Genomic DNA, 25,510 nt, shown 5'->3' with positions numbered 1-25,510 from the left:
GTTTGTGAAAATTTATTTTAATGCATTTTAGTGGTCTTGCTCTTCGATTAGCGAGGCAAGTATATTAATTTTTGGTCACGTTGTGAGTCCTTTTGGTGGTTCGGTTTGTTTTTTGAATGTTTCTTTACTTCGGTAAATTTTGTTTTGACTGGTGTGTCTTTTAGATTTTTGCGGAGGTTTGTGAATTTTAAGGCAATAAGTACCACTGCGGGGTACGGATTTTATGTTTATTGGATCGAAATACTTACAAGTATATATCCTGGTTGATGTGCTTGTTCTTGTACATTTTGATTAATAGTTCGTTTATTTTGTTAACTGTTTGTTCTGGCTTGTTGTGTATAATACTGAGTGTTGCGTAATTGCCTTTTGCATTCGAGTACGTAATCGTTTGTGTTGACAATGACGAAAACCCGACCCTTGTCGAAGGTTTTTTTTTCCGCAATTTGTCTATTGTTTGCAAGCTGGTTTATCGCGATTCTTTTGGCACGCGACATGTTTTGTTTCCTTGTTTGAAAGGGTATCTCTAGAAGTGTGAGTTTAGCAGCTTCAGATAGCTTTCAAGTTTTTGTTTTTTTGTTGTTCGGGGAGTCCAATTTGACTTTTCTTTGAATTCGTGTTGTTGCGATTGTTTGTGTCTCACGATGTAGAGTAGTCATATTTTACGATTTTATTTGTTGAAATCCTGAGGTGGTTTTTAGCTCACGTGTGTAAACACGTGGGCTATTGTCATAGCGATGTCTGTCTGTCTGTCCGTGTGTGTGTGTGTGTGTGTGTGTGTGTGTGTTAGTGTGTGTGTGTGTGTGTGTCTGTCTGTCTGTCTGTTTACACGATAACTCAAAAACGCCTGAACGGATTCAAGTCAGATTTGGTACACAGGTACCATATGCTACTTGCAAGAACTGATTAGATTTTGGTTAGTGTGGCTTGCATATTAATAAAATTATGCAATATTGTTATTTTCCGTACAATGGTTTCCCTATGGAGACGGTAATGACAGTGTAGACATATATCAAGAAATACTCCACAAAATTTCATGAAACTTTTCACAGATGACAATCTAAGAACATTATGATGATACTGTGAGTGTCATGTCAATTATCTTCTCATTTGCATATTTAATGAACTTTTGTTATTAGTGAGATAACTCTGAATTTCCTGCATTAAACTTGATGATACTTGCAACAAATATTGATCTGATATATATCTAATTATACTGAGAAGCATTAGGAAGTGTCAAGTTGATAAATAGGTCATTTGCATATTTTATGATGGTCTGTAATTAGTCATATAACTCCGTTATAAATTCACCAAATGTGATGAAATCTGCTGCAGATACTATTTCGACTGATATCTAACTGTAGTGTAAAGCATTTAGTAGTGTGAAATTAATTAAGGGTTCATTTGCATATTTAATGAAGTTTGTAATTATGTATATAACTTTAAAATTACGGCACCCAAGTCAGTGCAATTAGGTACAGATATTGATTTGACAAATATCTAATTGTACTGAGAAGCATTTGGCAGTGTTAAGTTAACAAATCTGTAATTTGCATATTTTATGAAGTTTTGTAATTAGTGATATAACTCCAAAATAACTGCACCAAATGTGATGAAATCTGCTGCTGAGTCTGGTCCGACAGATATCTAACTGTGGTGTAGAGCATTTAGTTGTGTGAAGTTAATTAAGGGTTCATTTGCATATTCAATGAACTTTGTAATTAGTGATATTACACCAAAATTACAGAGTTAAATTTCATCAAACTTGCTACAGATGTTGATCTGATAAATATCCAATTGTACTGAGAAGCATTGAGCAGTGTCAAGTTAATAATTAGCTCATTTGCATATTTCATGAAGTCTTATAATTAGTCATATAACTCCGAAATAACTGCATCAAATGTGATGAAAACTTCTGCACATACTGATACGACAGATATCTAACTGTGTTGTAAAGCATTTAGTAGTGTAAAGTTAATGAAGGGTTCATTTGCATATTTAATAAACTTTGTAATTAGGTATATAACTCTGAAATTTCGGCACCAAAATTTTGTGAAACGTGCTACAGATATTGATTTGATAAATATTTAATTGTGCTATGAATCATGAACAGTGTCAAGTTAATTTAGGGTTTATTTGCATATTTAATGAACTTTGTAATTAGTGACATTACTCTAAAATTACAGCATTAAATTAAATAAAACGTGCTACAAATGTTGATCTGATGGATATCTAATTGTCCCATAAAGCATTGAACAGTGTCAAGTTAATGAACATCTCATTTGCATATTAAATAAAGTTTTGTAATAAGTGATTAAACTCTGAGAGTACAGTGCGAAGTTGAAAAAAACCTGCAACATATAGTGATAACATATATCTCATTGTTCTGTGAAGCGCACTACTATTGATGAATTTGTTGTAAAACACGTGAGCATATTCAGTTCATATCTTGTATTCTGTTTGGTTTTGTTGGTGTCCGAATGAACTTTAAGGCTTTTGCCTAGTACTATTTATCGGATTGTCATAGTTTGAGCGATGGTAGGTTCTTGTTGAATTTCATGTTGTTGTCGGCTTTTCTTTGGAAATAGCTGATTCTACGGCCATTTTTAGCTCACGTGTGTAAACACGTGGGCTGATGTTATAGCGATGTCTGTCTGTCTGTCCGTGTGAGTGTGTGTGTGTGTGTGTGTGTGTGTGTGTGTGTGTGTGTGTGTGTGTGTGTGTGTGTCTGTCTGTCTGTCTGTTTACACGATAACTCAAAAACACCTGAACGGATTCAGGTCAGATTTGGTACACAGGTATCATATACTACCTGCAAGAACTGATTAGATTTTGGTTAGTGTGGCTTGCATATTAACGAAGTTATGCAATATCGTTATTTTCCGTACAATGGTTTACCTATGGAGACGGTAATGACAGTGTAGACATATATCAAGAAATACTCCACAAAATTTCATGAAACTTTTCACAGATGACAATCTAAGAACATTATGATGATACTGTGATTTTCATGTCAATTACCCTCTCATTTGCATATTTAATGAACTTTTGTTATTAGTGAGATAACGCTGAAATTCCTGCACCAAACTTGATTATACTTGCAACAAATATTGATCTGATATATATCTAATTATACTAAGAAGCATTTGGCTGTGTCAAGTTAATAAATAGGTCATTTGCATATTTTATGAAGTTTTGTAATTAGTCATATAACTCCGATATAACTTCACAAAATGTGATGAAATCTGCTGCAGATACTGATCCGACTGATATCTAACTGTAGTGTAAAGCATTTAGTAGTGTGAAATTAATTAAGGGTTCATTTGCATATTCAATGAACTTTGTAATTAGGTATATAACTCTGAAATTACGGCACCCAAGTCTTTGAATGGGTACTGATATTGTTTTGATAAATATCTAATTGTACTGAGAAGCATTTGGCAATGTCAAGTTAACAAATGGATCATTTGCATATTTTATGAAGTTTAGTAATTAGTGATATAACTCCAAAATAACTGCATCAAATGTGATGAAATCAGCTGCAGATACTGATCCGACAAATATCAAATTGTGGTGTAGAGCATTTACTTGTGTGAAGTTAATTAAGGGTTTATTTGCGTATTTAATGAACTTTGTGATTAGTGATATTACACCAAAATTACAGCGTTAAATTTGATGAAACTTGCTACAGATGTTGATATGATAAATATCCAATTTACTGAGAAGCATTGAACAGTGTCAAGTTAAGAATTAGCTCATTTGCATATTTCATGAAGTTTTATAATTAGTCATATAACTCCGAAATAACTGCATCAAACGTCATGAAAACTGCTGCATATACTGATCTGACAGATATCTAACTGTGTTGTAAAGCATTTAGTAGTGTAAAGTTAATTAAGGGTTCATTTGCATATTTAATAAACTTTGTAATTAGGTATATAACTCTGAAATTACGGCACCAAATTTTGTTAAACGTGCTACAGATATTGATTTGATAAATATTTAATTGTGCTATGAATCATGGAACAGTGTCAAGTTAATTTAGGGTTTATTTGCATATTTAATGAACTTTGTAATTAGTGACATTACTCTAAAATTACAGCACTAAATTAAATAAAACGTGCTACAAATGTTGATCTGATGGATATCTAATTGTCCCATAAAGCATTGAGCAGTGTCAAGTTAATGAACAGCTCATTTGCATATTCAATAAAGTTTTGTAATTAGTGATTAAAATCAGAGAGTACAGTGCGATGTTGAAAAAAACCTGCTTCATATAATGATAACATATATCTTATTGTTCTGAGTAGCGTACTACTATTAATGAACCTGTTGTGAAACACGTGAGCATATTCAGTTCATATCTGGTTTCTGTTAGGTTACGGTGATTGTTTATTTTGTATTTAGTTTTTTCATGCATCCATGGTTTTTTTAATGTTGTGTTTCAGTTGTTTGTTATGTGTACGATTTTTAGCTCACGTGTGTAAACACGTGGGCTAATGTTATAGCGATGTCTGTCTGTCTGTCCGTGTGTGTGTGTGTATGTTAGTGTGTGTGTGTGTGTGTGTGTGTCTGTCTGTCTGTCTGTTTACACGATAACTCAAAAACGCCTGAACGGATTCAAGTCAGATTTGGTACACAGGTACCATATGCTACTTGCAAGAACTGATTAGATTTTGGTTAGTGTGGCTTGCATATTAATGAAGTTATGCAATATTGTTTTTTTCCGTACAATGGTTTCCCTATGGAGACGGTAATGACTGTGTAGACATATATCAAGAAATACTGCACAAAATTTCATGAAACTTTTCACAGATGACAGTCTCAGAACATCATGATGATACTGTGAGTGTCATGTCAATTATCTTCTCATTTGTATATTTAATGAACTTTTGTTATTAGTGAGATAACTCTGAAATTCCTGCCCGAAACTTAATGATACTTGCAACAAATATTAATCTGATATATATCTAATTATACTAAGAAGCATTTGGCAATGTTAAGTTAAAAAATAGCTCATTTGCATATTTTAATAAGTTTTGTAATTAGTCATATAACTCCGATATAACTTCACCAAATGTGTTGAAACCTACTGCAGATACTGATCTGACTGATATCTAACTGTAGTGTAAAGCATTTAGTAGTGTGAAATTAATTAAGGGTTCATTTGCATACTTAATGAACTTTGTAATTAGTGATATTACTCCAAAATTACAGCATTTAATTTGATGAAACTTGCCAGAACTTGCTACAGATGTTGATCTGATAAATATCCAATTGTACTGAGAAGCATTTAGCAGTGTCAAGTTAAGAATTAGCTCATTTGCATATTTCATGAAGTTTTATAATTAGTCATATAACTCCGAAATAACTGCATCAAACGTCATGAAAACTGCTGCATATACTGATCTGACAGATATCTAACTGTGTTGTAAAGCATTTAGTAGTGTAAAGTTAATTAAGGGTTCATTTGCATATTTAATAATTTTTGTAATTAGGTATATAACTCTGAAATTACGGCACCAAATTTTTTGAAACGTGCTACAGAAATTGATTTGATAAATATTTAATTGTGCTATGAATCATTGAACAGTGTCAAGTTAATTTAGGGTTTATTTGCATATTTAATGAACTTTGTAATTAGTGACATTACTCTAAAATTACAGCATTAAATTAAATAAAACGTGCTACAAATGTTGATCTGATGGATATCTAATTGTCCCATGAAGTATTGAGCAGTGTCAAGTTAATTAACAGTCATTTACATATTAAATAAAGTTTTGTAATTAGTGATTAATTAAACTCTGAGAGTACTGTGCGAAGTTGAAAAACCTGTTACATATAGTGATAACATATGTCTTATTGTGCTGTTAAGGGTACTTCTATTAATGAACCTGTTGTAAAACACGTGAGCATATTCAGTTCATATCTGGTTGTTATTTCTTTTAAGTGTTTGTGTGTTCTATGTCATTTTATGTTTTTTGGGGGCAGTTCTCTTTTTGGAGTATTTGGTGGCCCTCAAAAGGGTCACTTGGTATGGGTTTTTGTTAGCGCTTGGCGCGTTTATTTTAGCGATGAGCCTAGCTTTTTTATACTTCTTTTCGCCGATTCGATGTGCTTGGTGAGTAGGTGTTTGCCGCCTTCTTGTCACTGTGTGTGCGTACATGGACAGTCTGCATAGCCCTCGAATGTTGTCTCGATTTTGATCAAACTTACAATTTAGGAGTATATATCAAAACTGATAAATGATTTATGTTTTCACATGGATTCACAAAAAGTTTCGCCCCGGTGTTCATGTTTTGCCCAGGAATTCCATCTGCCCACCCTTTGCAGAGTAGTAAGCTTATGGGGCAAGTAAACATGGATGCGCCGGTGCGATTCAACGATCAGCCTGTATATCGGATCGAAAGTCAACAATTTTGCGGCTCGGACTAGGATTTTATAAGTTTATATAAAAAGTATAAGGCGCGGGGTATTATATATTGACTGATTACTGTAGCTGTAGATAGGCTACATTCAGGACGGGCAGCGACGGGCAGTAATTAGTAGGCAAAACAGGTGGTTTTCACCGTGGGCAGAACTCGTTGCCATAATACTGAACATTAATAGTAAGCCTGTCACCTTGAAGGTAATACTGTAGGTGAAACGAGGACTTCAAACGCACGATGGTACAAACAACACCACAAGTGAAACGTACACGTAGAAATACACGCGTTCCTACGTTTTGCCCACCCGGGCCACGCGTTTAAAATATGACTGGTACTGCTGGTAGGGTGACCGGACGATTTTTAAAACTGGGATTTTTTGCCAAAATCTTGATGGCACCTGTTGAAAGTGTTGGTACAAAGTCCAAATCTAAAAAAATAATTTGGCTAATTAGCATGATCACAATTTGGCAGCCACTTGAAAATCAAAGTTTCCAAATTCTTTCCCTGAGAATATTGTAATGAGGAATAATGAGACAGTGTGACCAAAAATCGGATCAAATATTGTTAAAATGGCTCAAAGATGACTAACTGTACAATAATGAGTCAGATGAAAGGTGCATTGATAGTTTCCAAATCTTTTCTGTGAGAATATTGTATAGGTTGATAAGTCCAGTGAAAGAAAATGGAAGATTGTCCTCACGCTGACCTTTGTGTTTCCAGTATCATGGATACAAGCCATTGTTTCTGGTCAGAGATAGGTGCGCACGTGTGAAAAAGCACGTTGTTCTAGTACGGCACTATTGCGAACCTATACTTCCTGCTTTGGGAAAACCGTGGGGGCTAATTTGCGCTGCATAGCTGAGCTTTTTAGAGCACAAAGCAAGTAGAAAAATATCAAAGGTACAATTTGCCCGCATGGTTATTCCTTCCCTTCTTGGACAATGATGCCAAAGTCATTGCCGTTTTAAAGTAAAAATTTCGTCAGCAGTTTCTCGGAAGAAAAAAGACCTTTTTAGGAAATGTTTGCATTCATCTTGACTTCCTTGTCTTCACAACATTCACTGTGAAATGCAACTGTTTCCGTTCACGCGATCTCTTATAGCGACCGTTCGAGTGCGAGTAGATGACTTCATAGATGGCGTCCCCTCTGACGTTTGTTGACAAAATGTGTTCATAAACTTCAAGATTTTCACGTCATGACCTTGTTCATAGACATAAATGTGCACGACTGCTGCATACTTAAGGTGAATTTGTACAATTTATCACTACCTGGGTCCCCCTTTAAGCCTTCTATTTCGAACATTCACTCTCAGAAAACTCATGTCCACCCCATTGTAGGGAATAGGAGGGCCTCTCGTCCGGTCACCCTACTGCTGGATAGTGTTAATTGGGTCGGTAAACAGTCAATTAATAGTTTAATTGACTACCTGGGTGATTGGCAGGTCGTGTCCAATGACGTCATATGCAAAGCAGGCCAAAAGACAAAAGCTCCCAAAGATATTGACAGCTGACCGGGGGTCACCATGAATACGTAATGAATCTTCACTTCGCAGAAATTGCGTTGTCAAGCCATTCTTAACCGGTCAAATCCTCTTGGCATTTCCTCTCATGCACTTCCTCTATCTGACGTTTTCGTTACCTCGCCGTTTTCTGATAGTATTCCCAATGTGTTCTTTTCTGTGCTGCGGAAAGGAAACCTAGTTTCAGGAAAGTGTTATTTCACTTTCATATGAATGTATATTATGTACTCAGGGCATTGATAAAGAAATGATTGAACATATACAAGTTCAAGTGTATTACATTATGGTTGGGATTTATTACATTTATGTTTAATTTATATATTACATTCGTGGTTCCGGGTTGTTACATCAATGGTTGACTGTTTTATTACATTTGTGGTTGATTTTATTACAATTGTGGTTAATATTTCATTTATGGAGATTATCACATTTATTTAGGATATACTGGCAAATAGTCAAGTTTAGTGCGAATTGAAGTGACCTCTCTTTTAGAGCCTTTTAACTCCAGCTTGTTTTGTTTCATCCAGCTTATGATATCATTCACTTTTTTAAACGGAAGATACGCAGATGTGGTATAGAATTTCATGAAACACAAGTACAGCTGATAGTCATCAGCGAATTGATGGAACTGGAGCTTATGGCGGTGGATGAGCTGTCTGAGTGGTGATATGTAGATTCTAAACGAGAAAGGTCCAAGAACATAGCCCTGAGGTACTCCATATCGCAGCATTTGAGATAATGATCTTTGACCATGTAATGTAACTGACAGAGATCTATCCATGGGATATGAAAGAAGCCATTGAAGAGGAGTTGGCTTGATTCCAAGATTTGATGAACGCTGATCACGTGATCAATGGTATCAAAAGCTGCAGATAGATCCAATAGAACCAGCAAAACAATTTGTCCAGAGTCAAGAGCGATAAGAATGTCGTCCTGAACAAGGAGGTGTGCTGTTTCAGTCTATATTATTGTCTGTAGGCACATGGATTAAAGTGGACCGTGAAAATTGTTTTTGTTTAAGGAGTCCTTCAGCTAAGCAGCAAGATCTAAAGCTTATATTTTGAAAATCTATGCCGTGCTGCCAAGATCCAATAGAGTTACTGATAGAATCCGACTTCAGGTTAGATACTTATATAAACCTTCAATTATATTAGATTTCATTTCAACGAAAAAACATCAATCTTTATTAAATTTTTATTTTTTTGTGCATTCTCCTTTCCCAGTCAAATTTTAACGAATTGAAAGCATTATGCAAAAGGCAGTTTTAAATAGGTTGCATTATGTAAAGGGACAGCTTCTGTAACTTCAACAAATGAAATAATCTCCAAAAATGTTACATCAACTATATTTGTGATAAAATGTATTTATAAATGTAATTAATATTACCATTATTCTTAGAGTGTTATAACCCCTGTATTACATGCATGCTTTGGTTATGGCAGTTTTCCTACGGACGCTCCGAAATTAGCGACGAAACCAACGAAATAACCGACGAAATAACCTTGGGTGCTCCTGGCTGTACTTATAAAAAGTTAGTTGCTAAGAAGTGATGACAACCGTAGCACTTCTTTATATTATTCCGCTAATGGGCCATTCCACATTAAAGGAGGGTTTATGGAGCACTTTTAAAGCGAACAATTTAAATATTACGATGTCGACACAAGTTTCCACAATATGAAGAAGATTTCTTTTTTGTTTAAAATGACGGTGGATGTAGAACATAGGCTGGAGTGTGTAAAATTGGTGTATTTTCGTGTTTTGATACATAACCTCATCCCTACATGAAAGTTATGAGGCATCCAAAATCGGGTCAAAATACTCGCGCCACGCCAGCGTGAATCGAGTATGAACAGCTTAGAGCATATAGCAAGCAGCTTTGCGACATCTATGAATGCACAGTGGATATAATACCCGTACCAGTCAGTTTATCTTGAAGAATTGTACATGTCCCCAGACGACAAATATGCCAACTTTACCATCTTAGAAAGGAATTTATGGGCGGATTAGGGAAAACATGAAGTGAGTACACTGTAAGCTGTAGTGTCGTAACTCGTTCGTGATTTTGTTGCTGAACGAATAAAACATTTCAAAGGTATTTCCGTCGTCTGCTCGTATACTTTCGTTCCTGGCTTGCCTAAATAAATCTAAACTTACTTTAAAACCTAAACGAAAGTTTGACTTTCCCTAGATCTTGCATTGTATCTGAAACCCGCACCCGTGCCACCAGACACTATTATGACCTGTGAATCTCACTGACAGGTACAAATCGGAAATATTATGTGCACCTTCAACCTTGTCTGTTGCGACTATTTTCAGTGCGGTTGGATTTTTGTGACTCATTTATGGCTGGAAACGATGTAATTCATCACCTAGATACTTAAGCTCATCAACAGGAAACTTCTAAAGCGGCTTAATCTTCCGCAGCGTAGACGACATGAAAACATTGCACTGTATGGGACCTGCCCTGAATGATGACACTGGTGTCGACAAATGAAACAAATTTTCAATGCGTTTGTTTGTATGTTTTTGGTACAACTGTACTTGTGCCTAAGTGCAATGCCCATGAACTGATGACTGCAAACAACAAAATTTTGACCTTAATCCATTATCATAATGACATTTCGGATTTGTATTTGTCTTATTCGCTTAGCTGTTTTATATGTATATATATATCATCAAAGGTCATACATACCATTGAAGGTCACGCATAAGCGTAGCTGTAAGTAGTTCGGTTACAGTGAAAATATAATTCATATTTTAACATGTTAAAATACGGGTTCTTATCAGTAACGTCTAAACAATAGGAGAATGGCAATACAGACATAGCACGTATGATAATGAAGATTATTAAATTTATGGAGCTTACAAGGAAGACAGTCGCGTCAGGTACTGTCTCATCATCTCGACACAAAAAATCAAACAGCACCGAGCGCAAGCATACAGAAACAAGTATAGTCAGCCGACTCAGAATGAATATGCTAAAATATTATACTAATGTCTTAAGGTGGAACGCGCTTCGGGGACAGATTATTCAGACTATCAGTTTTTTCAATTCTTTTCTGATCGATCACTTGTGGGGTTCCTTTTAAAACGCTTGCTTTAAGAAAACTTTTCACCTGCTTATTTTTTCGAAATTTCAAAATTTTATTATTCTCTATAGAGTTAACACAGGTATGGCGGCCATGTTGAGTTTAATATATCGGTAAACCTTGAGTAAGTTATTTCTCTCGTACCACAATTTGCAGGGAGAGCCCCCTCCCGATTTTTATTCTTAATTTTGACAGAGAATTGTTGAAAGATTCCTTAAGGAAAGTTTGAGCAAAAGTTTAAGTCTTTCACTTCCGAGACGGATACTACCTTAATAATGAAATAATAGTAGAACAATGAAATAAAACTATTACTAATAAAATTGTTTTGGTACTATTTAATCAGTGTTGAGCTTTCCTTCTGCTCTGCAATACTTGATAAAAACCCCATAACGTGAATAAATTAAAGTAGTTGTCCTGGGGGCGCGTAATATGGGTATGTAAAAACAAAATGTGGCCTCCTTTCACATGTCGATTTTCATATTGCCAACGTCTCTATATAGAGAATAGTTGAAGAGCTATAGATGGTCGGTCTTCGTTACATCGCATTCATTGTAACGATTTCTAAACATCACATTGATCGACGGTTGAGTAGCCGACGGAATTTCAGATTTGATCTTTAAACGCCTGTGTTTTTCTTGCTGCAGCCTTAAATTTTTACAATGTTAATCACAATAACAAAGGCTTATAAAGCACCAATTTTGCTCTTTCTATAAGCATCATTTCCAAAAGATTCCTATACATTTTCAGGCAAATATTTATTTTTGCACATTTGAACGACGGGACTGAGAGACACCATGTAACCATTAGAGCCATACATGAAAACCCGACCAGAAACAAGATATACTTATTACAAAGTATCCTCATATTTCGTTTAAAATTTTGCTTAACGCCAACTTAAAGTATGTGTGTTTCAAGTTACCTGACCTCCCCTATTTTAAACTCTCAAACTCTTATATTTGCTATTGCATTTTTGAAACATCACACATGATTTAGCGAAATTTAGCTTTTTTATTGTCACATCAAAATAAAAATAAACAATATAGAAACGAAGTTTCCGACCGGCCTGAGGTATTTCCAAAGAGCATGCTAACAGAAACATACACATTTTTACATTTAATACAGGCATACATTATACACTCATACGATTAAATGCAAAACCTCGGGCACAGTAACTTGTTTTGGAATCTTTCTTGCAAAAATCAGAGCATTTAAAGATAACATAGCCTATTTAAAGGTTCGAAGAGTATGTAAGGATCTGAAAGAGCAAACAATCTATCTTACTTTGTGATTGTCATGGTTTAAGGTAGTACGCTCCTGGAATTTAAACATTCTTGCTCAAACTATTCTCAACGAAACTTTCAATAATTCTTTTAGTTCGTCATCGCTGTGTTAACTTTATTGGATTTTCACAAAACAAAGACGGTGGAAACTCTGCTGATTTAAAGAGTTTCAAGATGAGCCCCATCAAGCGATAGACCAATATTACTTGAATGAAATAGGACCTACACATTCTTTTCCTCCTTAAACCATTTGTTTAAGTGCTCAACATTAACTTTGGCGATTCAATGAATTGCGTACAATGCTGTATGTATTATGAGGTTATTACGAAAAATACCGCGAAGGATGTAAGAGGACATTGGCGCATCGTATCGCTCGACGCGAAGCGGAGGGCGATGAGTAGCGCCAATGTCCGAGTGCATCCTTTGCGGTATTTTCGTGATAACCTTATTATTATACATCTTACATTTGTGAGTGGGGCATCAAACTGTCAGAGTAGTGACAGTTTTCGTGCAATGTCAACAATTTTCCTGCCGATTTTCTCGCGCTAATGTGGAACGCTATCTCGGACGCGCTTCTGCCAGTTTTGGAGTGTGTGCACTACACACGGACGTACAGAGCGCGCGCGAGACTTGTTCTGGCACTCGTCTAATGGGTCCTTTGAAACCGTTCTACAGTGAACGCGCAGGTACAGCCGCAGGGAATGGGATGCCTTGAAACCGTATGTGTTACGGAACGGGCGTTCCATACGGCTTTTTTAGCGCACACAAAATTCTATTGTTCTCGATGGTAGATGTATAACAATATATGTTATCGTTATACATTATATGTTATCGTATATATATATATATATATATATATATATATATATATATATATATATATATATATATATATATATATATATATATAATATAACTAAATTGAAAAACACGCAACTACATCTGAGTGTCTCTGCACAGCAAATTTTTGGGGCTTGAAAAAATAACCCATGTAGGACTTGAACCCACGTCCCCCGAATTCAGTTCGGATGCTGTACCAACTGAGCTAACGGATCAGCTCAAGTTGGTTTGACGTGCGCTGTCCTGTTGGCCTTTTTTCTTCCCCGAATGAGACCTCAGATTTACACTGGTTATTCTCTCGAAAGAGTTTTTTTAAGGAACCGTAAATATGTAACTAGAAACGTGTTATTGAAAAAAAAATATATATATATATATATTCTCTCGAAAGAGTTTTTTTAAGGAACTGTAAATATGTAACTAGAAACGTTTTATTGAAATATATATATATATATATATATATATATATATATATATATATATATATATATATATATATATATATATATATATATATATATATATATATATATATATATATATATATATATGTAAATAAACAGATTACTTCAAGTACAAAGTAATGAAATCTATTACTTAAGTTTCATGCATCTTGCAATCCTCAGATAGAGTGAAAGGATTTCTAGCTCGACACTCTTACATATATGATTGGGACGAACCATTCTATTTGTAGGTAGTGTTAAAATTCGATAAATAATATTTGTTTTGGTGGCGACATTTTGAAACCAACTCAGAGCGTTTGTTTAACAGTGTAGATTTGTCAGCATTGATAATGTGCAGCTTTTCTGATATACAAAGATTACATCGCTTGTTCATGTTAGAGTAGCTCAATGCTTTATCAATGATTGACCATGAAATGTCAAAGTCTTGTCCCTTATTTCTTAAGTTCCATACATATTTTGATAACTCGGTGTCGTTTTTTGTATCTCTCGTTGCGGAACGACTTCATGTGATTAGCGTAGCGCGTCTTGAAGGTGTTATCAGTGAGGCCGATATACGGTAAACCCTCTCTCCGTTGTCCTTCGTTGATACGTTGGCCTTGTACACCACGCCTTTGACTTGACAGTTACCCTTCAGGGGGCATGCCGACTTAACCTGCAATTGCAATCAGCTGGTTGGTCCTTACGCTGTTCTCCGGAGATTACCCTCTTATTGTGCGATTTGATTATACTTGCCATATTCCTCATACAGCTATAACTCACTTTAACTGTGTTTCTGTTGAAGATCTTGTGAAGTTTAGACCCCTTTGGAAAATATTTATCGACAAGTTGGAGAAATTTCCTGCCGATGTTTGTTTCCACGTCCTTGCTGAAAGGGGGGTTGAACCACGTGATATGACGCTTCCTGTTATTGCTTCTCCTCGCTGATTGGTTGGTCTTGGTGAATTCAATTTGTTCGGTGTAGCCGCTTGCCTTTAGCGCTGTATTGTATCGCCCTTTATATTTATCAAAGATGCCCTTATCACTAGATATTGTTGAGATGCGTTTGCTTATTGCGTCAGGTATGTGATAAATAATGGTTGGCGGGTGATTAGACTGCTTATGGACATACATTGTTTGGTCGTTCGGTTTACGATACGGGTAGAACTTGCCGTCGTTCAGATTAAATGTCACATCCAAGAAGTTTGTAATCTTCTGGTTTGTCTCGATCGTGATTTTCAGGCCAATGTCATGAAATATCTTTGTGATTTCCTTTCTGATCTTATCCGCCTTGCTGGCCGTGATATTTTTGAGTACACCAAGCCCGTCATCCCGGTATAAGCCGATATGATTCTGCGCTGCTTTTTGCATTGAGCACTGTAATTTCCCTCGAGGACATCTGTATACTTCGATATATATATATATATATATATATATATATATATATATATATATATATATATATATTATATATATATATATATATATATATATATATATATATATATATATATATATATATATAATACATACATGTGTACGTGTTTTGTACAGTGTGTCCGTGCCCCTGGCTGAAATGCAATGTATTTACTGCAGGACATCTCTACAATTCTCCATTGATGATTAATGTGACAGGTTTTTAATTCCCTTGAGCTTTACGGTATATGTTGACCTGCTATGAAGTCTTCGACAATATTTAGCTCGAAGAGTACATCATGGTCAGTCGAAAGACTTCATATACATGACCTTTGTAATTCCTAACAAATCACACATGTTAAAAACGTTCAATGCGTAGGGACACTACTAGAACTCAAATTCGCACTTACCATATGTCACCACAGCGCTACAGTAATGCGCGAAATATATTGACATATCATCTGCTTTAATAAACTGAATGAGGGCAGACTAAGCAGATTATGGACATCTGATCAGTAGAAAGTATGATTTGCGGACGCGTTGACACTATAAATGAAGAACATATCACATCATCTCTCTATTAATTTTCTTCTTTGTCACCTTTCAGTTCACAGTATATTTCCCCAACCGAAGCGACACAAGGAAAAGTATACAAAAATACGGCTAGGAAAGAATCCGAAGAGTGGCATTGAGGACAGTGGGATGTTCAAATATACTATAACCTAAACCAAGTCAAATTTCATGTGGTTTCGATTCTACAAATGCTATTCGAATGAGACAAGTCCCGGAAGACAAAGTCCTATACAATGCTGTGTCTTAGTTACTCTGCACTACTATGGCTGTAAATATTAAATAAACAAGTTTCAGTTTTAATCATAGTACATAAGTACTTTAGTACTTAACTATATTTTGGATTACAAGTCAGAAAGTCTTATTGTGCGATTTGATTATACTTGCCATATTCCTCATACAGCTATAACTCACTTTAATTGTGTTTCTGTTGAAGATCTTGTGAAGTTTAGACCCCTTTGGAAAATATTTATCGACAAGTTGGAGAAATTTCCTGCCGATGTTTGTTTCCACGTCCTTGCTGAAAGGGGGGTTGAACCACGTGATATGACGCTTCCTGTTATTGCTTCTCCTCGCTGATTGGTTGGTCTTGGTGAATTCAATTTGTTCGGTGTAGCCGCTTGCCTTTAGCGCTGTATTGTATCGCCCTTTATATTTATCAAAGATGCCCTTATCACTAGATATTGTTGAGATGCGTTTGCTTATTGCGTCAGGTATGTGATAAATAATGGTTGGCGGGTGATTAGACTGCTTATGGACATACATTGTTTGGTCGTTCGGTTTACGATACGGGTAGAACTTGCCGTCGTTCAGATTAAATGTCACATCCAAGAAGTTTGTAATCTTCTGGTTTGTCTCGATCGTGATTTTCAGGCCAATGTCATGAAATATCTTTGTGATTTCCTTTCTGATCTTATCCGCCTTGCTGGCCGTGATATTTTTGAGTACACCAAGCCCGTCATCCCGGTATAAGCCGATATGATTCTGCTCTGCTTTTTGCATTGAGCACTGTAATTTCCCTCGAGGACATCTGTATACTTCGATATATATATATATATATATATATATATATATATATATATATATATATATATATATATATATATATATATATATATATATATATATATATATATATATATATATACATACATGTGTACGTGTTTTGTACAGTGTGTCCGTGCCCCTGGCTGAAATGCAATGTATTTACTGCAGGACATCTCTACAATTCTCCATTGATGATTAATGTGACAGGTTTTTAATTCCCTTGAGCTTTACGGTATATGTTGACCTGCTATGAAGTCTTCGACAATATTTAGCTCGAAGAGTACATCATGGTCAGTCGAAAGACTTCATATACATGACCTTTGTAATTCCTAACAAATCACACATGTTAAAAACGTTCAATGCGTAGGGACACTACTAGAACTCAAATTCGCACTTACCATATGTCACCACAGCGCTACAGTAATGCGCGAAATATATTGACATATCATCTGCTTTAATAAACTGAATGAGGGCAGACTAAGCAGATTATGGACATCTGATCAGTAGAAAGTATGATTTGCGGACGCGTTGACACTATATAAAATGAAGAACATATCACATCATCTCTCTATTAATTTTCTTCTTTGTCACCTTTCAGTTCACAGTATATTTCCCCAACCGAAGCGACACAAGGAAAAGTATACAAAAATACGGCTAGGAAAGAATCCGAAGAGTGGCATTGAGGACAGTGGGATGTTCAAATATACTATAACCTAAACCAAATTTCATGTGGTTTCGATTCTACAAATGCTATTCGAATGAGACAAGTTCCGGAAGACAAATTCCTATACAATGCTGTGTCTTAGTTACTCTGCACTACTATGGCTGTAAATATTAAATAAAAAAGTTTCAGTTTTAATCATAGTACATAAGTACTTTAGTAGTTAACCATATTTTGGATTACAAGTCAGAAATACATCTGGAGAAAATTAGCAAAGGACTTTAACTTGATACACTTGATAGTTGATACTTTCTACACATGGGTGTTCGGACACAGATAGTATCCTAAAAACTTTCTGGAGAACTCCCACATTTATACAACCATGGCTACATTAAACGGAGTTTAATGATAATATTAGTGTATCATGAGTGGAGGCTCATCAAAGTCTCTGCTGTTGTTCCTTAACAGAAAGTCAACAGTTTTTACCAAAACACAACTTCCCCCTCTGTCCATCCGTAAGTGCTAACCCTATCACTATGAAACTATACCCACGAATGTTAAAATTTTGTAGACGGGTCGCTTCTTGTCTTGTTAGTATCAAGATACGATTTCTTTTGTTGATAGTAAATTTGCTTTGCTTCATCATACAATTTCAGATCCCAAATGTTTCGTCGCCGGAGCTCTCGAAGTTCAAAGTCAGTAACATTATGCTGGTGTGGATTTGCATTAACGTGGACCGCTATCTTTTGCAGAGGTATTCCAAAGACGTAGCTTAGCATATCTTGTGAAGTTTTAAAATCCTCAGAGAGTCCAACGAACGCCATTTTAGTCAGTAAATTTTGCCTAGCAACTATGTAATGCTTTTCTTCTATCTCGGGAATATTTTTTGCGTCTTCTAGTTGCGTACCTCCCAAGCTGTCTTCAAAGTTCTCGTCTACATCTGGAAAGTCTCCGAACTGTAACAGCCTAACATAGAAGTTGTCCATATCCTGGAAATGAATGCCATTTGTTTTCTGCAAGTACTCAGTCAGATTCTTAGATCTTAACAGATAATGTTTGCATATTTCGTGGGTTCTGGCGCAATGCGTTCGCCTGACGTAATAGAAAGTTGAAATCAGTCTATCAATTGGTTCACGAAACCACGTAGTGTAAGCAAAGGGTCGTCCTGGGAAGGCGAAGTGGTGAAGACCGAAAGTCCGTTTCGTGTAAAAGAGAGTTTGGTCCTTGTGTTTTCTGAAAGAAAGGGCTTGCTGGTAAAATTGTTGACAATGAGCAACAGCGATTTTGTTAAGTCTTCCAGTTTTGTTTAGTCCAGGTATCATCATCAAGACCTTTGAAACAGATGTCCCTCCTGCTTTTGGCATGTGTACGAACGCCACATTGGCATTTCTGTAAGCATCGTCAGCTGTATCACCGCTGTTGTTTCGCTTGAAGAAGAAATTCGGCAGCGGATTTCTCCCGATGTCAGTGCTATTTAAGCACAGTTTAGAATATGTGAAGAGAATCGTGCAATTTTGATATTTCGTTACTTTCTCGTTGATGTATCGCCTGAGAAAACTGCACGTGTAATTCCTATCTGTGTTCATCAGTACTCCGCTGTGACGGTCGGATGTTGTGGAAACATTGAATTTCCTCAAATGTACTTTGGACACGGTAGATGATGTAGATGAAACTGTTGTTGAGAAATCTTCGTTTAAATTTGATGATTCCTGGAAAATACAGGCAACTTATGTATAATATCTGATAATGAGAGAAGAGACTTTGATTCCAAGAAAATACTCAATGTGCTTGTACACGGGAATATGATTAGTCTAGGCTAAGTTCTCTTGCCCGCTAGGTACGATAAAATCACCAAGCCTCAAAAGCTTGTTTTCAGGGGTAATGTTCAGTAATATTTGAAGGGTGTTTTAAATTAATAATTTCGTTATCATCTGTGCATTGGAATATTTTTAAAGACTTTCACTCATAGTTTTAAAGTTTAATATTTTTATACGATCCGAAAATTGACTGAAGTTACCTTCAGCTTTGTAAATAGTTTATTTGAGTGTGCATATATACTTTACCCTTCAGTCGCCTTTAGTGCCAGATAAGTGTACTTGAAAATGCAATTACATTTGGAGAACAGACTATATCGGCCTTTATATTTTGTTTCTGTCGTTGGTTTTAATCATTCATAGTTTGATTTCAACAGTGTGTAATGATGGCTATTCAACTGATAAAAACGGTATTTTTAATAACTGGAGTAAAAATCGCCATTAGTCGTATTTTTAGGCCAAATTAAAAACCTGGCAATGCCACATTTGTAAAATTATTACAAGAGCGACTGATAAAAATACATGTACAAGCTCTTATGAGAATTCTTAAATTAAATATGAAGGCAGTTCGCGCCTCGAAAGCGAAAGACTTAATTTTTGCTCGTCCTTTCCTCAAAACATCATTCAACCATTCTCCATCAGATCAAGATAACAATCCTAGGCACCGTTGACATTTTGGTAGCAGAGAAACCCATTACCCAATATTTACAGATATTTCAAATAAGAAATAGCCGCCATCCCTGTGTTATCTCCATTAGGAAAATATAATTCCCGTTTTCGAAAAAACTTCGCCTGTAAAATCTCAGTCCATAAACTTCAAAATATTGTAAAAGTTTTAGCGTCCGGATTTCAGTCCCCGAGGTGTGTTCTATCTTATATCTAAATTTATACCAAATAATAGATATGCGAAAATCAAATCTTACCGTTGCATCCTCATCAATAGTCTGCCTACGTGGGACCCATGATGCTGTAAAAGACAAAAACGTGAAAGTGAAAAGTTTGAGAAAAGTCCTTTGACTAAGAACATTTTACGGACGTGTGTTATCTAAATAAGCTAAAAATGATAGGGTTTTAAAAATGTACAGTCATGTGACGAGCTAAAGCGAGAGAGGATGCCTTGCAGGAACGAGTGTATCACTGGCGAAATTTGAAATTGTAATATTTACAGAAAATCAGAGTTGATATAACAGCAATAACAATCATTGACAGCGCAAAATGTCTGAGTTTGTGACGCAGAATCATTGAGGCCATCCTGCAACTTCTCTTGTCCACGGTCGGTCGAGATACTGACTAGCGAACACGACAAACAAGGGCAAATCATGTGATCGTGTGAAATGGCAACATGTGCTGTAAAGATAAGTTAATAATTTGAAACATCCAGCAGATTTATCGTAGTCAGACACATGTGTCTTAAATTTCATCAACCTGACGCTTCAGCGTGTTGTAAATGTAATCAATGTCATTAACTAAAGATCTAAAGCTTATTTTGAAAATCTATACTCTGCTGCTAAGAGCCGGTAGAGTTACTGATGGAAAACGACAGTCACTGTTGGTGAGTTACTAATGAAAACCTTCAATTATATTTTCATTTCAACGAAAAAAGCACCAATCTTTATTGATTTTTCATTTTTGGGTGCGGTCTTCTCAGCCGGTCAAATTTTAAACAAATGGAAAGCATTATGCAAAAGGCTTTTTAAGTAGTTTGAATGATTCAAAAAGACAGATTGTGTAAACTCCATGAACGAAATAATCTCCATAAATGTAACACCAACCGCAATTGTGATAAAATGTACCAGTAAATTTAATATTACAATTGTAGTTAATAATACATTTATGGAAATGTAACACCAACCGCAATTGTGATAAAATGTACCAGTAAATTTAATATTACAATTGTAGTTAATAATACATTTATGGAAATGTAACACCGACCGCAATTGTGATAAAATGTACCAGTAAATTTAATATTACAATTGTAGTTAATATTACATTTATGGAGATTATTACATTTATGGAGGTTACAAGGGCGACTGTCACGTCACGTCCCGTCTCATTGTCTTGATACATAAAACATAAAAATCATACAGCATTGAGCGCAAGCGTGCAGAAACAAGCTAATGATCAGTCGACTCAGAATGAATATTCTAAGAAATATCGTAGTTAGTAAAGTTATTAAAGGGAAAAAAAATTCCACACATCGTTCATATTTTGGAGGTTTGCGTTTAATGTAGTGTGTATTTTTTGTTTCTCTTTCATGTGTAGAACCGATTAGGCACGGCAAGACACAGCTGTAATCTGCGTGTCAGTGAAGACTGTGAAGACGATGAAGATTGTATTTACTCCAAGAGCTTTACAATGAGCTTCCACAAGCGGAAGAACAGAAAAGTATTGGGAAAATGTAACAGTCGAAATTAGAGAATTCCCGAATCGAATTCTATCTGAAAAGGGTGTTTAAAGAATAAAGAGTTTAGGGTCTATTTTCACTTCATTGAGACAATGAAAATGTACCCAATGCAAAGCAAATATTTCGCATCTTTTATTCAGAGTTTTTGCCAGTACCATATCATAGAAAAGATGCAAATTGTGAGTAGATAAAAAAAAAACAAACAAAAAACTCACCTGAACAATAAATGTGCCACGTCAAGGAATATGTCGCTGTGACGTCATATTCGACATCAGTACGGAATTGCAGTCACGATTTGATGCGTAAATTATGAGAAATAGCGGGGCATGCAGCTGTAGAGGATTAAAATATTGTAACAACAGCTTCGCTTTTTAATTAAAATATATGAATTCTACCCCCCAAATGTATGATATAAATTTCATCGATTTTTAACACGGTTAAACATGTGCATACCTAATCTACCTTAGTTGAAATGTAACTTTGGCAAAGAGTTTAGGGCCTATTTTCACTTCATTGAGACAATGAAAATGTACCCATTGCAAAGCAAATATTTCGCATCTTTTATTCAGAGTTTTTGCCAGTACCATATCATAGAAAAGATGCAAATTGTGAGTAGATAAAAAAAAACAACAAAAAACTCACCTGAACAATAAATGAGCCACGTCAAGGAATATGTCGCTTTGACGTCATATTCGACATCAGTACGGAATTGCAGTCACGATTTGATGCGTAAATTATGAGAAATAGCGGGGCATGCAGCTGTACAGGATTAAACTATTGTAACAACAGCTTCGCTTTTTAATTGAAATATATGAATTCTATCCCCCAAATGTATGATATAAATTTCATCGATTTTTAACACGGTTCTACATGTGCATACCTAATCTACCTTAGTTGAAATGTAACTTTGGCAAGGAGTTTAGGGCCTATTTTCACTTCATTGAGACAATGAAAATGTACCCATTGCAAAGCAAATATTTCGCATCTTTTATTCAGAGTTTTTGCCAGTACCATATCATAGAAAAGATGCGAATTGTGAGTAGATAAAAAAAACAAACAAAAACTCACCTGAACAATAATGTGTCACGTCAAGGAATATGTCGCTGTGACGTCATTTTCGACATCAGTACGGAATTGCAGTCACGATTTGATGCGTAAATTATGAGAAATAGCGGGGCATGCAGCTGTACAGGATTAAAATATTGTAACAACAGCTTCGCTTTTTAATTAAAATATATGAATTCTATCCCCCAAATGTATGATATAAATTTCATCGATTTTTAACACGGTTAAACATGTGCATACCTAATCTACCTTAGTTGAAATGTAACTTTGGCAAGGAGTTTAGGGCCTATTTTCACTTCATTGAGACAATGAAAATGTACCCATTGCAAAGCAAATATTTCGCATCTTTTATTCAGAGTTTTTGGCCAGTACCATATCATAGAAAAGATGCGAATTGTGAGTAGATAAAAAAAACAAACAAAAACTCACCTGAACAATAAATGTGTCACGTCAAGGAATATGTCGCTGTGACGTCATTTTCGACATCAGTACGGAATTGCAGTCACGATTTGATGCGTAAATTATGAGAAATAGCGGGGCATGCAGCTGTACAGGATTAAAATATTGTAACAACAGCTTCGCTTTTAATTAAAATATATGAATTCTAACCCCAAATGTATGATATAAATTTCATCGATTTTTAACACGGTTAAACATGTGCATACCTAATCTACCTTAGTTGAAATGTAACTTTGGCAAGGAGTTTAGGGCCTATTTTCACTTCATTGAGACAATGAAAATGTACCCAATGCAAAGCAAATATTTCGCATCTTTTATTCAGAGTTTTTGCCAGTACCATATCATAGAAAAGATGCAAATTGTGAGTAGATAAAAAAAAACAACAAAAAACTCACCTGAACAATAAATGTGCCACGTCAAGGAATATGTCGCTGTGACGTCATATTCGACATCAGTACGGAATTGCAGTCACGATTTGATGCGTAAATTATGAGAAATAGCGGGGCATGCAGCTGTAGAGGATTAAAATATTGTAACAACAGCTAGCTTCGCTTTTTAATTAAAATATATGAATTCTACCCCCAAATGTATGATATAAATTTCATCGATTTTTAACACGGTTCTACATGTGCATACCTAATCTACCTTAGTTGAAATGTAACTTTGGCAAAGAGTTTAGGGCCTATTTTCACTTCATTGAGACAATGAAAATGTACCCAATGCAAAGCAAATATTTCGCATCTTTTATTCAGAGTTTTTGCCAGTACCATATCATAGAAAAGATGCAAATTGTGAGTAGATAAAAAACAAACAAACAAAAAACTCACCTGAACAATAAATGTGCCACGTCAAGGAATATGTCGCTGTGACGTCATATTCGACATCAGTACGGAATTGCAGTCACGATTTGATGCGTAAATTATGAGAAATAGCGGGGCATGCAGCTGTAGAGGATTAAAATATTGTAACAACAGCTAGCTTCGCTTTTTAATTAAAATATATGAATTCTACCCCCAAATGTATGATATAAATTTCATCGATTTTTAACACGGTTCTACATGTGCATACCTAATCTACCTTAGTTGAAATGTAACTTTGGCATCATTTATCGTCACTTATTTGACCGCAACTGATTTGTGTCAAAGTACATGCGTGATTAGTTTTTGAAAATGGCGGGAAATTAAAAGTGATATTAAAACTTTTGAATTTACATGTTATACACTTTTTCAGTCTTTAATGGGTATTATTCAAAGAAAACTCTTGGAAAACAGAGGATATGTTGAGATTTGTTTATTACACATTCGCAGCTACATGCATTGTGACGAGGTATGTCCACGCTATGTTTACAGCTTTACCTAGTTCTGTTACTTCTCACTCTCCGCCACTGCAGATTATCGGCAGCTGTCTGGCAGCTGCATGTATTAAATGAGACTGAGCATGATTGACGGCAGTAGATGAGAACCGGGGTTAAAATATTTAAAAGTCATTTTTTCCTAAAGGTTGTAAGTTTGTTTCCAAAAGAAGCGTATCCGTTATACCTGAAGGATTCCGCATTATCAAGGAATGAGAACGGAATTCAGTGAGCTCTAAGCTGTATTAAAAATTAATTTCATTCTTGTAGAAAGACTGCAATTCGCATATCACATCTAAATACTGTTATATACGCCGCCTTACGTTTGATTTAAGTTTATTCTCTTCTAAACTCATTGACATCAAAACGTTAAAAATCGCATCTTCAGATATGGCCGTCCGAAGTGCACGCTAAAGGTGTCAATGAAACTACACAGAGACAAAGCAACACGGAGGATGAGCGGGAGATAGTATATTCACAGTTCTAACACCAGTTTTGTAACTTTCCAAACTCTTTGAGAGTCTGACAAATAGACTTAGGTTGCGTCCCTTCATCAGTAAGAAGCTGCTACGGTCGAGGACATCATTTTCGGTGCAGCCGATACTTTAAATTTTTAATCTTCACAAGGGATATTGGGATATCTTGTGATAGCAACAAACTCGCCCTATGGGTCCCATAGAGCCGCAGACGAGACGACCCTGTCCCTATAAGTGCAATTAGGTAATGGTGTGTGATCTAGAACTAGGCGCGTAGAAGCTTCTCTTAAGCCCACAGGTTATTTTCAACACCGAACGCTTATCTTCAACTAATATCTTACAAACATTTTCAAGAGCTGGAAGCTTGAGTTGACGAATTTGTCATTCCTGAATGTGGATCCCAATCGACACTTTGAAAGGTGCAATGACAATTTCCGATTGCCATATAGAAAAGAAATTGTTGTTTTATAAACACAGCAATGTTGCAGGTAACAGGAAAATATCTCTCTGGTCTCACTGTCAAATTGATAACAGCAATAATTTCACAGCTGTGCATTAGCGTACAAATATAAATTGTATGAAAGCCCCATGAACGGTATCTTTTTGCATTTTACTTACAGAAACCCATTCAATCTTCGGAGAGGTGTTTTGGTTTC

At 35.7% G+C, this 25,510-nt stretch overlaps 1 protein-coding gene across 1 annotated transcript; it reads right to left on the bottom strand.

Moving 5' to 3' along the window:
- Positions 1 to 16,832: 16,832 nt before the first annotated feature.
- LOC139133179 (uncharacterized) lies at positions 16,833 to 20,403 on the bottom strand. Its single transcript, XM_070699611.1, has 3 exons — positions 20,266 to 20,403; positions 20,023 to 20,066; positions 16,833 to 18,994 (listed from the first exon to the last, which is right to left on the bottom strand). Exons 1-3 carry the CDS (start codon positions 20,348 to 20,350, stop codon positions 17,843 to 17,845), a joined length of 1,281 nt encoding a protein of 426 aa, XP_070555712.1. The 5' UTR covers positions 20,351 to 20,403; the 3' UTR covers positions 16,833 to 17,842.
- Positions 20,404 to 25,510: the final 5,107 nt, after the last annotated feature.

The sequence above is a fragment of the Ptychodera flava genome, chromosome 5, assembly GCF_041260155.1.
Source record: "Ptychodera flava strain L36383 chromosome 5, AS_Pfla_20210202, whole genome shotgun sequence".
Classification (NCBI taxonomy): domain Eukaryota; kingdom Metazoa; phylum Hemichordata; class Enteropneusta; family Ptychoderidae; genus Ptychodera; species Ptychodera flava.
This window is presented reverse-complemented; position numbering and strand designations above follow the sequence as displayed.